This window comes from Camelus dromedarius, chromosome 8 (genome assembly GCF_036321535.1).
Source record: "Camelus dromedarius isolate mCamDro1 chromosome 8, mCamDro1.pat, whole genome shotgun sequence".
NCBI lineage: Eukaryota > Metazoa > Chordata > Mammalia > Artiodactyla > Camelidae > Camelus > Camelus dromedarius.
The window spans coordinates 4042964-4059922 of record NC_087443.1 but is presented as its reverse complement, the minus strand read 5'-3'; the positions used below and the strand labels follow the sequence as shown (position 1 = coordinate 4059922).

General features: G+C 38.3%; 1 protein-coding gene across 2 annotated transcripts in view; it reads right to left on the bottom strand.

Moving 5' to 3' along the window:
• Positions 1 to 16959, bottom strand: part of FMN2 (formin 2) — a 285581-nt gene that overhangs the window by 205134 nt on the left and 63488 nt on the right. For both annotated transcript variants that reach the window (XM_031460837.2, XM_064487855.1), the window contains exon 3: positions 1924 to 2071. In XM_031460837.2, coding sequence (XP_031316697.2) covers positions 1924 to 2071 — 148 coding nt within the window. The remainder of the gene's footprint in view (positions 1 to 1923; positions 2072 to 16959) is intronic.

Below are 16959 nucleotides of genomic sequence, written 5' to 3'. Positions count from 1 at the left end.
AATAAAAAATGTTTCATAACTTTTTAAAACTGCCCTAAAATTTTAAAGGATAATATAAATGTTTCAGTTAGAAAAGTTAAGAAAGGTAGACACACTAGGGAAGAAAAAAATGAAAATATCTCCGTAATCAATGATGTAAAACATAAGATATGAACAACTGTTAAAAAAACTCTCAATGAAATTGATCAATTTTACTGTATCTACACCTGGCTATTTCCAAACCAGTAAGTAATTTTTAACATAAACAAATAAAATAGTGTATTTAATGGGATCAATACCTTTAGTTATATGGTTTTCCTTTTAAAACTAAATATGGTTTTATGTACTTGATTTTTTTTTCAGGTGTCATTATGGTCAGAACCCCCTCAGCCCTGAAGATCTCTGCATTAAGGAACCCTACCTTGGCCTTCGATCAACTGTACTCTGTACCACAAGAAACTCAGAGCTCTACATGGAACAACGTTTCTACATTGCATCTCTCATTTGTTGCTCATTTCAGGGGGTACAGTCCACCAAGAAAACTCTAAGCAGTGTTTCTAAAGCACTGGATGTTAAAAGAGGAACATGTAGGGTTGGGGGTGGGCCCCCTTTTAGTGCCTCAGTGCAAAGAAGAAAGAGGCAAACACATCGCTCCAGGACTGGGATAAAAACAGGAGGTTATGAGCACTAGGCTCCCTCTGCAGACCTTCGGGCAGGAGCCTAGAATAAAGTCACTGACGCTGTGGGTCACTGTGGGTTTTAAAGGGAGCTCATGAGGAAGATAATGACTGCGTTCTAAATGCTAATTCTGTGCTTTAACATATAATTCTCATGATATCCCAGTGCAGGAGATGTTATTCTTATCACCATTTTATAGGGGGAGAAATTGAGTACAGTGGTTTGGAAACTTGCCCAAGGTTTCAAGCTGGTAAGCGGCAGACCCCAAGCTCTATACTCATACGCTGCACCCTTTATTACAAGTCCAAATCAAGCTTCTGCCCACTATCTTTCTCTCAATAAGCCAATTGGGGGGGAGGGTCAAAGTTCTTAACTCCAGCACCGATGCTACCACTTAGGAAAACTTGGTGAGGGAGAGATTTCTGAATAGTGATAATGCTCTGCTACTATTTACTCATTACTTATGGGTCAGATGTCAATATTCCTGATCAGTCCACCAAAAACCAGCTGGGAATTCATTATGCCAAAATGAAAGAAGAAAGAAGGAATAAAGTATCCACACTCCATAAAAACAGTGTTACAAAAATGTGATACTTAATTCAATACAATCAAGTGCTTTACTAGTTTCAGGCTCCATATAAAGGCTGATGTTAATCTCATGTAATCTTCAAAGTACTTAAAAAATAACACAAAATACTTTAGGACAACACAATGTACAAAGAGGGAAAAACAACCAAAAATTTTTTTAGAGAAATAACTATTACACCTGAGCACTGTACAATTTTTAAGATTCCTTAAAATTTAGATTTAGTAGAATGTGTATCTCTATCTTGCCTGTCTCGGTCATCCCTGAAGGCAAAGGAAATATGAAGAAAAGCATAAAGAAAGCAACACGGGAAGAGACAGTGGGAAGAGGTGGCCACCACCTTCGAAGCCAATAGACAGAACTTCCCTTCCAAGCTCTCAGCCCATGCGGGGTGTGCAGCCTCTCCTCGCGTGGCGGCCACAGCTGGACCCTGAAGCGGTGGTTCTCAGACTAAGAATACACAGCAGTCACCGGAAAGGCCAGTGTCCCATTCCCCAAAAGTCTAACTCAGCAGCCTTGAAGATGGAGCATAATAAATTTCAATTTAACAACCTTCCTAGTGATTTTGCTTGAGTTAATCTAAGAAATACTTAGAAGAGAAACCCAGGCTCGCTACCCAGTAAGCACCACACAGACACCTGCTGTGACCTTCAGAGCATTCACTCCTCCTGGGAGCCTACCTGCGTCAGCATCCTTGGGCCTGTGTTCTTCATCAGGAGGTTTAGATGGTGGCCAACCAGATGGGACTCGCCTGGGAAACTGCCCGTCTATATAATCCAGTGAGTGTGTGGGTTGACTAACCGCAGCCCAGGTGTAAAGTTGATCTTGCTGCATTTCAAAACAAAACAAAACAAAAATTTTAAGCTATTTGAATTCAGTCACGAAAATGCGCGTCTTCTTGATTGATACATTGCAACATCATTTCCATCGCAAATATACATGTGTGGTGGGCATCTATCTCTCTGTATACAACATTAATCAGCATTTTATGCTATTCAGGGTAGATTCATAACAAACATTCTTTCACACAGTCATTTCATTTTCATAACCATATGTATCTCAACTTCTTTTTTATGGTAAAATTTAAGTCTCTTTCTTTAGGGGTAAGAGGGGATTATAAAGTCAGAAAATCTGCTCAATCCCAGAGCTCTCTGACCAGGCATCTTCAATACCCTGGACTTTGATGTCCCTTTGAAATCTATTTAAAAACTTGTGGCAAAGTCAGTGGACAGGCTATGCTGGGCACCACAGGACAATAATGGCTTCCTTGCCTTCAACAACAAAAAGCCCGGGAAACTGATTCATCCTGAGTCCAGGTTGGGAACTGTGTGGGAGAGAAACTGTGAAAAAATTAATGACCCTGCCAAGAAGAAAAGAACTGGACCGGAATCTGGCAAAGAAAGCTCTTCCCGGCTGCAGACCAGCAGAATCTGGACAGAATGAGAAGCAGGTTCATAACTACACCTCGTGCCAGGAAGCAGAGTGGAAATCTCAGAGGAGGCCACTCCGAGACCTTACAAACAGCTCGGGAAAGTGCTCATTCGGACTTCACTGCTTTAGGACCCATGCACCCAGTTACACATGCGCTCGGTTCTCTGCGTGACATTTTCCTTACTTATAGGTATACCTCCCGAAACCTCTGATCAACTTAAAGCAGAGCAGAGAGAGTAACAGAGGAGCAGAAACAAAAACAAAAGACTTACTGTAACCACCCTGCTGCAGCTGTAAAGTGACCTGAGTTAACCAATGGACAGGCATTGCTATCTCTGTAATTTGTTTAACAAATTAATTTTAAAAATTCATCAAATATTCTTCAGCATTAACAGTCGAATACAATGTATAGATCGGTTAGTTTAAGCTTTACTTTTAGGGACAGTCACTGCCCCAGACTGAGAACTCAGTTTCCCAGGTCAGCTAGCATTGAACCAGAAAGGCCCCATTTCAGACCTGGACAAGCATTTCGGACTCTCACATCTCTTTCAAGTATTTGTATCCTGATTGACGCCAGAAGCTTTGCTATTTGGCATACTGAATATCAGAAATTGCTTTTCATTGGCAAAATAGGTGGTTTAATTGACATGATATTAGAAATGAGCTTTCATTGGTAAAACTAAAGGAATTCAATGAATGTGGACCAGCAAAAACATCAGAGAATATCCTCATTCTTACAAGAACAAGGTAAGACTTGGGCGAGGGGCGATGTCAAGGCAGGATGCCCGATGGCGCTGCATCGAGCCGCTGGTTTAGGAAATGTCTCCTAGGCTGCTGGCAGCCGTTAGGCACAGAATCCCCCCTTCTTCTCATCTGCATCATGTGAACCTTTCATGGAAGGAGTTGTCAAAAGTGCCAGGGTAGCAAGCTGTACCTTCCCTGAAAAGGGGACTCTCACTGAGAGCTTCAGCACCGCCATAATAAAGCCACTCAGCCTCTGACGTCATTTGCTCCGCATGAAAGAGCAGCCAAGGCGATAAATGGTTTCACTCAGGATTTCGTCATTCACCAAACAGAAGGTTTGCTCAAAGCACTCTCTACAACCTGACGGAAACCAAAAGCAACGGCGGCCAGCGCTCCAGGCCTGCAGTCACAGCCCAGGACTGGGATGCGCTTCAGTGCTGTCACGGAAACCTCAAATCCTCCCCCTCATCCTGTGGCTCCACTGGCAGAGAAAAAGTAAAACACAAATGTCTTTCATGTCTCTCTAACATCCACAGAATCCAGTGTCCACTCTTCAACTTGTCCTTTAAGTGTTTCTATGTTCCTCCCGTTCAGCCTCCCAAATTCATCCCTCCATGTCTCCTAAACGAAGCCCCACTCCGCCAGCACGCCTCCCCAGTCCTGCCCACTCACGGAAACCGGTCAGCTATGACGCTGAGTTGACGTCTCACCTCACCGCTCCTGGATGACGAGGCTGAGCCAGCATGCCTGCCTCCCCTCATCCTGACAGTTCACAGCGTGCTGTCCAGAACGGTGGCCTAACACTGTCCTGAGTGCATCTCAGCTTCCCGCCAATTGACTGAAACCTCCTTCAGCACCTGAGGTATATCCGCAGGTCCTAGTACTTGGTGATGTTAAGATGACTTCATAAAAGCCACTTCATGTTCACTGAATTAACACAATTGTCAGATAATTGTTTTTCTTTTTTGACGAAAGAGGTGGCTTGTCAAGACATCCTAGTATAAAGACAAAACTCCTAGTATATACTCAGTGCTGCACCCGAGACAAATCTCGTAACTTTATGAGGTCTCGATGTGCTCACCGGTAACTCAGGAAAAATGCCTGCGCTGGTCTTTCTTACAAGATTGGCATGAGGTGGGAGCCAGTGCCATGTGGAAAGAGCTATGAAAACCACATGGTGTTACTCAAGAATAACCACCATGACTACTACTTGTTTTGATTTCCTTTCACCTATGTTTGATTAGAATAATTGCACATTTCCTATGTGTTAAAAAATCCTTTACAGAGGAATTCAAATCTGTCATCATACATACACAACACCTCCACAGAACCAGCACCAAATCTCTGCTTTATGATTAGAAGCTAGCTGATCAAACTTTAGTCTGCAAACTTGACGTTCGTGCTGATTGTCACTAAGTTTTGAGTTCAATGAATAATTCCCTGTGGCATTCCCTCAACCATCCATGTTTGTCTATTTCTCTGTTGTTTTCCTGTTTAACATTTGGGAAATGTATTTGTTATTTTCCCAAGTACAATATATAAGCTCCTTGGCACCAGCTACCACCATACCCTACGTCCCCTTATTTCCCCCTGGATGTCATTCTGTATACATAACAGACACACAGTGAGTACTGAGGAACTACACGGGTCAAGGTCAATAAAACTGTCTTTGAACAAAATAAATCACAGTTTTATATCTGAGTTAAAACAGGGATATGTTTCCCTGGCACTACTCTACCCCCTTAAATTCTTACATCTGTTTGACTTTTATTGAACTGGATCATTTCTTCCTATAAAGAAAACAGATACAAGCTTTCTACCATAGGCAGGTCAGAAGCTTTAAAATCACAATTTAAAAGTGGCAAAAATAGGTCACAAGCCTGCTAGTTCAAAAAAAGAAAAATAAGTTTCTTTTAGCAGATATTTCCCCATTTTTTAACTGGCCTATAAATAATGGCCTCCCAAATAACTCAGCTATAATCCACAAATAGTCTATTTGAGAGGGCCCACAAGAAAATTATAGTGATCAAAGTCAGGGACTCTAAGAGTGCTTCATTGAGATTCTTCTAGTGAAGATGAGGGTTTGGTTATCACCTTAAAATATTTCAGGTTAACATTTTTCTGATGGTGCTATCTACATACAAGAAAATTTCATTGCCCTCGTCTGTATATTAAAGCAGAATCCTAATGACTCTCTGAGAGGCATGGTGCCCTTCCCATCTTCCCACTGACACTCCTGTGACTTGTCAGTGGATGGAGATGGGAGGTCCACACATGTGGAAACAATCTTAGTCTGGGCTCCTCACTTTCTAAGATGCTCTGAGCACTGCCCCAGCTCAAGTGTCCATCAAGGCCCAAGGAGCCATATTTGAGCACTAAAATACAGTAAGTGCATCCTAGACATTCCAGGAAGTACAGTCTTCCAACAAATATCAGAAGCTTGACTGAGGGAAAAAATGTAAACATTGCCCCACAGTGTGCCGCACACCCACTTCTTTACAGGTACTCCATCTACCCTGCAGGGCTCAGAAGAGTGCGTCTCAGGCCAGCAGAGGGCTCTTCGCCTGCACCTGGTCAGCTGGCCTCAGGACCTGGCCTGGGTGTGAGCTCTGAGGAAGGAGACAGCGAGGTCCCCCGGGAGTAGCCCGCGGGGCACGCCCATCCCCTCACACGGCGCTGTCTGCAGGAGGGTCTGCAGGTGAAAGTTCTTGTCTTAGAACTTCACAGCTCCATCTGAGGAACTAAATACTTGGACGGCATGTTGAGCTTATTGTGCTTTGTCATCTTATGGATGAGACGTGCCTTTCGTTCTGGCCATTAGAACATTTGAAGTAAGTACACGGCCCGCCCGCCGCAGGCCTGGGCTCCAGAATGCGTATTTCTGGTTAGTCTCAATCCCAGCTCCAGTTTATGTTCCTCCCACAGTGTTGTCTTTTTTTCCCCTTTTCACTCATAGCTGATTTTTATCATCTTGTGTTATGTGATCTTCCTTTTCTTATTAGTCATTGTGAATACTTTTTGGAATAAGGTGATAATAAACACATTATTAGTATTAGGGAAACAATGGAAGATCCAGTTCTACTTTAACTCAGTTGAACTTTTTACAGGATGACTGGCTGAATAAAAGGTAGGTCCACTGATAACAGACTAAACTGTCCTCATGATATTTTGGTTTGCATTGATCATTTAGTTATTAAAAAAAACAACAGCACAACTGTATAGGACTGCTTTGAAACAGGGGAGATAAAAATAAGTAATCAGTACCACACACAGCAGCACCCACTGGGTCTGTTCTTTCTCTGACTATTTTATGGAGCTGTAATCGTACTGCACATGCTTTTATAATAACATAATATGCACATTTTAAAATTATTGGATCATTTACACACTGATAATTTATATTTCTGCCATAACCTTGACACAATTAACATTACGCTAGAGCCGTGTAATCAGCTCTAGACAGAATACGTGAATGTGACAGCCCAAAGCACCCCTGGCTCATTTTTAAATAAGAAGTTACAAACCTGGAAGGGTACCTGTGACCTTTGAACAATGCAGATTTGAATTGTGAGGGTCCACTTATACTCAGATTTTTTCAGCAGTAAATACTACAGTACTGCCCAGCCTGTGCGTGACTGAATCTGCAGGTGCAGAGGAACCACAGATACGGGGCCCAACTATATCATACAGGTGGATTGCCCCCCACACTGTTCAAGGGTCAACTGAGTATATAAAAATGTCAAATATAAATGAATAGCAAGAGTAACATCAAGAAACTAAATCTAAAGTTGAGCTGAGGTCTTTGAAATTGTTTCAGGATAATATAAAGGGGTGTTTTCCTAAATCTATGTTCAAAACAAGCACTGACATTACTCCTACTGAGACTGCAAATTCGTGCCAATTTTGTGGAAGGGAATTGAGCATCCAAAGAACTTAAATATTGATCCCTTGGGAACCAGCAATTCTACTTACAGAGTTTTCGCTGAGGAAAAAGTATATTAAAGATGTGTAAAAAATTCATATATTAGAATATATTTATATCAGTTATTTATGTTTAAAAAAGAGAAAAAAGCAAAATTTCCAACAACTGCAATATGAATAAAAAATTATGGTATGTTACAAATAAGCAAGAGTCATTAAAATCACATCACATCAAATGCCCTGTAACATTTTCTTCATGACATATGTTCATAAGTGAAAGTAACAGGCTATAAAGTGCACGTGCATTGTAAAATTAATAACTGAGGTGATGACAGAAGAGGCCATTAGAACCACTCTTTTGCTGGAGACCAGAAAAAAGGACATATATGTGTATATGTGTGTGTGTGTATATATGAGTATATACACGTACATGTATACTTATCCTGCTGAAGGGCAAAGGGGAGGGGAGAATGAAACTGAGAAACCGAAAAGCAGGAATCCAGGGGAGGACACCCACCTAGGAAGCGGACACCGGTGCTCACTTTTTCCCTGAGGGTTTCCGTGAGCATCTGACTGCAGATTCTGAGGGAAAGGATCGGAGGATGGTGATTCTATAGGGGTTGACTCTAGTGACGCCTCCACTGTATGTTAGAATTCAAGAGGCCATCATACGAGGTAGGAATAAAGGCAAACTAGAAGTAGTCCGAAATTCAACTTCAATCATCTAAATCCCTGAATAGAATTCAAGCTGATCCTGGAATGTTAGTGTCCCAGGTCCCTGGCAAGACCAAATACAAATCTTATCTGTAAAAAGATTATATCAATTCAGTCATCTATACAGCATAAAAAAAAAAAAAAACCTACAAACATGCTGAGACAAATAGAAAATTTCTAAAAATCAACAGAAAAATAACAGAAGACACACAAGTGCATCAGATATTATCAGACACATTTAAAAATAATTATGTTGAATCATTTCAAGAAAATAAAAGATGAAATGTAGAATTCCAATACAAAACCATGAACAATAAAAAAATGAGAAATTCTAGAACTGATAAATAAAATAATCAAAATTAAATTCAGCAATACATGTGTTTAATGGTAGGTTAGAAGCAGCTGAATAGAGAGTGAATATGAAGAGAGATCAAAAGAAGCTATCTAAGATGAAACACAGAGTCAAAAGGATCGTTAATACCACAGAGAGAATAAGAGACATAAAGGAAGCAGCGAGAAACTATAACCCATGTGTAACTGAACTGACAAAAGGAAAGGAAAACAGACAGAATAACATTGAGGCATTATCTGAAGAGAGGCCATGGCTGATGACATTATAAAATGAGAGAAAATTTTCAAGTCACTGCTTTAAGAAGCCCTGTGAATACTAAAAGAATAAATATAAAGACAATCACACTTAGGTACATATAGTAAAATTTTTATGGAAAAAAGGTAAAAATAAAATTTTAAAAGCAGCCACAAAAAGTGGATTAACAGCAGAAAGCAATAAATAGACTATTTTTCTTAAGGAGTCAGTGTCATCGGAAGCTATAAGATACTGGAATGGTCTTTTTAAAATGCTGAAATGGGCTCAATCAAGGTGGTAGAGAAAGATGGTGTGGAGCTCACCGCTTCAGATGAACACATCAAACACACATCTACATGTGGCACCAAGCTCATCGAGAGCTAACTGGAAAATGGCAGAAGGACTGGTGTACAACCAAAGCTGTCAGAAAGATACACATGTAATTGTGTAGGAAGGGCTAAAGACACATACAGACTGAAAGTGAGGGAATGGAAAAAAGATACTTCAAGCAAATAGGACAAAAAATGAGGAGTGGTAGCAAAACTCACATTAGAAAAACAGACTTTAAAACAAAGGCTATAAGATACTGACAGGCATATGTAGAATAGATAAACAAGATTATACTATATAGCACAGGGAAATATATACAGGATCTTGTGGTAGCTCACAGCGAAGAAGAATGTGACAGTGAATATACGCATGTTCATGTATAACTGAAAAATTGTGCTCTACACTGGAATTTGACACAACATTGTAAAATTATTATAAACCAATAAAAAATGTTAAAAAAAATAGTGCTGGGAAAAGTGGACAGCTACATGTAGAAGAATGTGATTAGAACATTTCCTCATAGCATATGCAAAAATAAATTCAAATGGATTAAAGACCTAAATGGAAGAGATGAAACCATAAAGCTCCCAGAAAAGAACATAGGCAGAAGACTCTTTGACATAAACCATAGCAATATTTTTATGGACCTGTCTCCTAAAGCAAATTAAACAAGAGCAAAGATAAAGAAATGGGATCTAATTAACCTTAAAAGATTTTTGCACAGCAAAAGAAATCATGGACAAAACGAAAAAACACAACATACAGAATGGGAGAAAATATTTGTAAATCATATCACTGATAAGGGGTTAATATCCAAAATATATAAACAGCTCATACAATTCAATATATATAAAAAAAAACACAACTGAATCAAAAATGAGCAGAAGGTTCAAATAGATATTTTTCCAAAGAAGACATACAGATGACTGAGGCATATGAAAAGATGTTCAACACTGCTAATTATTAGAAAAATGCAAAGCAAAGTAACAATGAAATATTACCTCACACCTGTCAAAATGACTATCATTCAAAAGTCTGAAAAATAACAAAGTTGGCGAGCATATGGAGAAAAGTGAACCCTTGTATATTGTTGATGGGAATGTAAATTGGTGCAACCATTATGGAAATAGTATGAAGGTTCCTCAGAAAACTGAAAACCGAACTACCATATGGTCCAGTAATTCCACTCCTGGGTATAATATCTGGAAAAAACAAAAACTCTAATTCAAAAAGATACATGCATCCCAATGTTCAAAGCAGCGCTATTTACAGTATCCAGGATATGGAAGAAAACAAAGTGTGCATCAGCAGATAAATGGATAAACAAGATGTAGCCTTTATCTATATACAATGGAGTATTACTCAGCCATGAAACAGTGACGTTCTGCCACTTGCAGCAACATGGATGGACCTAGACAATATTATGCATAGTAAAATAAGTCAGACAGAAAAAGACAAATACTGTATGATATCACTAATATGTCAAATCTGAAAAATTAAACGAATGTATAATGCAAAACAGAAACTTACTTATGTATATAGAAAATAAACTAGTGGTTACTAGCAAAATTCACAAAGGGCAAAGGGAAGGGGTGGAGGGGCAAGACAGGGGTAGGGACTTAAGAGATAGAAAGTACTGTATATAAAATAGACAAGCAACAAGGATATATTGTACAACACATGGAATTATAGCCATTATTTTGTAAGAACTTTAAACGGAGTATAAATACTAAATCGCTTAAAACTAATATAATATTGTGAATCAACTATACTTCAATAAAAAATAGAAAAAATAAAATAAATGCTGAAATAGCTACTAAAATTCTACCCCGATAAATGCATCTATCAAGAAAGAAAATGAAAGAAATCTACTTTAAGACCAATAATAATAATTTTGTCAACTAGCAGAACTGCACTAAAGGAAATACAAAAATAAATCCCTTCAAGTAGAAAGAAAATAATTCCAAATAGAAGCCTACAGGTACAGAAAGGTAGAAAGCAATGAAAACAGATTAAATAAAGGCTGACAATAATAAATAATAATATTAATGTCTTATGGAGGTTTAATATATACAGAGAAATAAAAAAACAAAAACATGCAACGTGGGGGTAGAATAAATTTTAAAGTTTTAAATTTGCTTACTTTGTCTGCAAACAGGTATAAGTACCAAAATAAAGCAAAAATGTGTGATTTTTTTAAAAGATCATCACTAAAATAATGGTAAGAGTATATAATTTTTAAACCACCAGAGGGGGAAAATGAAATACTAAAAAAATACTCGATGAACCCAAAGGAAACACAAGGGAATTTAGAACAGATGAAACAAATAGAAAATACATAATAAAATAACAATTTAGATCCAACCACTTAAACATTTTATTAAATATAAGTGGACTTACTGACATTTCAATAAAAAATAAAAGACTGTTGGACGAGATAAAAAATAAACTCCAAATGAATTTTAAAGAGATACAAATAAAAAAATGATACATTAAAATTATCATTTTTTGGAAGGAAAATGATATAACATGGTAATAAAGTGAATATAGCTATATTAATATCAAATAACAGAGCTTAAGGCACAATAGCTTCTGAAGAAATAAAGAAGAAAACTTATTAATGATAAAAATGTAATCCATAAGGAAAATAATTCTAAAATGTATGACTTAATAACATGGCCTCAAATACATAAAGCAAAAATTGGCAGAGCTATTAAAGAACACATCTGCAAATATAGCGGAGATAACTTTTGCAGTAACAGCTAGAAAGAAAAGAAAAAGAAAGTCGGCAAGGAAATGAAAGATCTGAGCAACAATATCAGCAAATTTACTTAATGGACTTATGTAGAACATTTCACCCAAAGCATTCTTTTTAAGCACACACAGCACATTTATGAAAATTGACCACTTCTTGGACTATAAAGTACATCTCAACAAACAGCAACATACTGAAATGAAGAGCATTCTCTTAATACAATTAAATTAGAAATCAGTAATAAATAAGAGGAAGGCTCCATATATTTGGGAATTAAGCAATACAATGTTAAATCACCTATTATTCAAAGACAAGAGAATCAAATAGAAAATACTGTTTAAATGAATAATTAGAAACTACTAGGATATGCCATCACTATTAGGATTCAGAAGCGATCTACATGGTGCAGTAGGAGGACAGGGAGGTCACCTTCCCTCATGAACACATCAAAAATACAGCTGCATGTGGAACAATTCCCACTGAAAGCCAACTGAAGACCCACGGCACAAAGACCCCTGCACACCAAGGCTGTAAGAAAATTACACAGGTCACGGGGCAGGAACGGAAGAGAAGCAATCAGGTCAGGACTGCACCCCTGGGAGGGGGTACACAGAAAAGGAGGGGGATTACCAGACAGAGATCTCCCTGAGCAGTGAGCTTAGGAGCCACACACTGGGCACCAGGGAAGACGAGTCCCCCCCTTGCCTGGTTTGAAAACCAGTGGGACTAAGAGGAGGGCTCTAGGAAATCCAGACAATGCTCATCCATGAAGGGCGTGCACACACTTGCTTATACCCAAAATAAGGATGAGGAAGCGATTGAAACTGCACAAGACTCCGGCCAGAGTTTGCCCCGGCCGCCCTGGGGCACACCCCAGCGTGGGCCTGGTGCCCGCTCAGCCCCAGGTGCTCCACGCTGCAGCCCCACACTGGGGGGAAGTCTGCCTCAGTCGGGAGGAGTGTGCGGTTGTGAGAGATGGAGCCAGCTTAGACCTGGAGCAGCATCTGAACGGGGTGGTGGCAGCCACTGCTGGCATTCGGAGGTGGCACACTGGGTGTTGTCCTCGATCTGTGTGGGGCCAGGATGGTCACAGCCACGTGTCCACTCTGGTCCCTCGTCTTTCAGCACTGCTCCCTTTTGGGGCAAGAATACTGATGCCAGGAGAGGGTACAGCACACACTTAAGAGAGAATGGAGCCAGTTAGGACTTGACCCTCGGGGCTTCTGCTCCAGCAACTGGGAACCAGACCCTGCACCAAACAGGGTGATGCTGGCTACTGAGCAGAGAAGCCCTGGTTCACACCTTGCTCAGGCCATAGCCTCTCCATCTCCAGCTCTACATCCTACCAAGGTGATAGCTGCCAGCACACCCTGGGGGAAGACATGACTTAGGTTCACATCAGATCCGGCTCTCCAACCAAAGCCACTGGGCACAAACAGGCTGCACAGGGAAGCTTCCCTTCAAGACCACAGTAGTTAACTGCTTCACCTAATTTTGTAGAGACAGAGAAAGCTAAGCAAAATGAGAAGACAGAGGAATTTTTCTCAATTGAAAGAACAAGAGAAAAACCCTGAAAAATCAACTAATGAAACAAGAAAAAAATAATTTACCAAATAAAGAATTCAAAGCATTAGTAATAAGAATGCTAACTGAATTAGCAATTTTTAGGTTTAAACGCATATATTAAAAAGTCAGTAAGTTAAATATACATCTCAAGAATGTACAGGGAAAATAAAAGCAATTCAGTCCAAAGAGAGACGAAAACACGTAAAACTACTAATAAAATAACCTAAAAGAAGTCCTCCAAAAAAGCTAATAAAATTGAAAATCTCTGACAAGTATTATTAGGTAGAAATACAATTAATCAGTGTTGGAAATAAAAAAAATGAAAAGTACACATCTCCTACAGATATTAAAAAATAGAGTAAATATTTTAAAAAATTATACCAAACGTTTAAAAATATTAGATGAAATGAATATATTCTTTTAAAAATGCAACTTACCAAAATAGAGAAAAACAGAAAAATGGGAATAGTCTCATAACTGAAATTAAATTAAAAATTAAAAACTGTCTCATAAAGAACACTCCAGACTCAGTTGGCTAGATGGACAAATTCTGCCTGAACCCTTGAGGAAGAAAGAACACCAGTCTTATGCAAATTCTTACAAGGAACAGAGAAAGAGGGAACACTCCCCAACTTATTTAGTTAGACCAGCATAACAGAAGTAGCAAAATGTAAAAAGGACATTATGAGAAAGGAAAAATACAGGCCAAGCACTTTCCTGAATATGGATGAAAAAAATCTAAAACATACTAGCAAACTGAATTCAGTGGAGCATTAGAAGAATGATGTATCACAATGTGGGTTGATTCCAGGAAAATAAGATAGGCTTCACATTTAAAATTAAATCCACGTAATATGGATTGTTCCCAGACCCCCACAGATACCAAACTCCACAGACGTTCAAGTGCTTACATAAAATGTAAAGTGGGGCAGGGTTTGCATGTGACCTGTGTACCTCCTCCGTATACTTTTCAGCCAACACTAGATTACTCAGAATACCTAATACAACAACACAAATGCTATGTAAATATTTGTTAGCATTCAGCAAATTCAAGTTTTGCTTTTTGGAACCTCCTGGGATTTTTTTCCAAGTATTTTTGATCTACGGATTCAGCCAACTGTGGATGCAAAACCCACAGATATGGAGGGCTGACTACAGAAGACAACTTGCTTGATCTGATAAAACGGTGACATGTCTGTACTTGTAAGTTTGGGAATGAGAAAATGATGCCACTACTACCACTCCATCTTCCTTTTAACAATTTTTCCTATTCAGTCTAGAAATTGTTGAACAAACAAGACAAACAAAAGATTGGAGAAGAAATAAAACTGTCATTATTCACGATGACATGACTGTATACATAAAAATTTCCAAAAAGACAGATAAACAATTAGAAATAGTAAATTTTGCATGATTGCTGAATACAAAATCAACATACAAAAATCAATTGTTCTCTCCATCCACAAACACAAAATAAACCTTTAAAGATCCTTTAAAAATACTTTAATGATACTGACATGGAAATAGACACAGACCAATGGAACAGAATAGAGAGCCCAGAATTAAATCTCCACATATCCAGTCAACTAATATGTGATAAGGAGGCTAGGAACATTCAGTGGGGAAAGGATAGTCTCTTCAATAAATGGTGTTGGGGAAACTGGGTAAATAAATGCAGAAGGTAACACTGGACCCCTGTCTTACATTACTCAGAAAAATTAACTCAAAAATGTATCAAAGGTTTAAACATAAGACCTGAAACCACAGAACTCCTGGAAGAAAACATAGGGAGGAAGCGCCTCAACATTGTTCTTGGCAGTGATTTTATAGATAGTACACCATAAGCACAAATTTAAAAAAGAAAAAAAAATCCAACCAGTGGGATTACATCAAACTTATAAGCTTCTGCACAGCAAAAGAAATCATCAACAAAATGAAAAGGCAACGTACAGAATGGGAGAAAAATTTTGCAAACCATGTATTGGATATGGGGTTAGTATCTAAAATTTATAAAGAACTCATACAACTTAATAACAAAGAACAAATGATCCAATTAAAAATGGGTACAAGAACTAAATAGACATTTTTCCCAAAGAAGATATCTAAATTGCTAACAGGTACACAGAAGGTGCTCAACATCACTCATCATCAGGGAAATGCAAATCAACATCACAGTGAGATATCACTTCTCACCTCACACTTGTAAGAATGGTGATCATTAAGACTGACAAGCGATAACAAGTGTTGGAGATTTATCATATCTTGTCTTATGTTTAAGTCTTTGATCCATTTTGAGTTTATTTTTTTGTATGGTATAAGGGAGTGTTCCAGCTTCATTGATTTACATGCTGCCGTCCAGTTTTCCCAACACCATTTGCTGAAGAGACTGTCTTTATTCTATTGTATATTCTTGCCTCCTTTGTCGAAGATTAGTTGACCAAAAGTTTGTGGGTTCATTTCTGGGCTCTCTGTTCTGTTCCATTGGTCCACATGCCTGTTTTTGTACCAATACCATGCTGTTTTGATTACTGTAGCTCTATAGTATTGTCTGAGAGAGTTATTCCTCCAGCCTCTTTCTTTTTCTTCAGTAATGCTTTGGCAATTCTAGGTCTTTTGTGGTTCCATATACATTTTATTATTTGTTGGAGAGGATGTGGAGAAAAGGGAACCTTTGTGCACTGTCGGTAGGAATGTAAAGTGGGCCAGCTACTATGAAAAACAGTAAGCAGGTTCCTCACAAAAATTAAAAATAGAACTACCATATGATCCGACAATTGTACTTTGAGATATTTATTAGCAAAAACTGAAAACACTAATTCAGAAAAATACACGTATACTCATGTTCACTGCAGCATTTTTGCAACAGTCAAGATATGGAAACAACCTAAATGTCCATCAATGGATGAATGAAGAAAATGTGGTCTATATATACAATGGAATATTTAGCCATTAAAAAAATAAGAATGAAATCTTGCCATTTGAGAAAACATGGATAGACCTTGAGGGCATTATGCTAAGAGAAATAAGTCAGACAGAGAAAGACAAATACCGTATGATCCGAATTACATGTGGAATTAAAAAAAAAAAAAAGCCTAATCTCATAGACACAGAGAACAGATTGGTGGTTACCAGAGATGGTGGGTGAAAGGTGGGCGAAATGGGTCAAGGTGATCAAAAGGCACAAACTTTCAGTTATAAGATAAGAAGGTACCAGCGATGTAATATATAGTTAATAGATCTTGAAAGTTCTCATCACAAGAAAAAAGAAACTTGTAACTATGTAGGCTGAAAGATGTTTAACTAGACTTACTGTGGTCATCACTTCACAATATATACAAATATCAAAGTATTATCCTGTAACCTGAAATTAATATATGTCATACTTAATTTAAAAAAAAAAAAAAGCTTCAATGAGAGAAAATAAAAATGACTTAGGTGTGTATAAACAAATTGATCACATTTGTGGGTTTGAAGCCTCAGTTATTTCACTGTTCTCCGAACTGGTAGTTAAATTTAATGAAATTCTAAGCAACATCCCAATTGTACAAGTGTGTTTTAGTGGGATATGATAAACTGACTCTAAAATTCATATTCAGAAGAGCCTAAAATGGCCAAGATAATCTTTAAAAAAACAAAATGGAAAGAGTTACTGTTCCAGATAGCAAGACC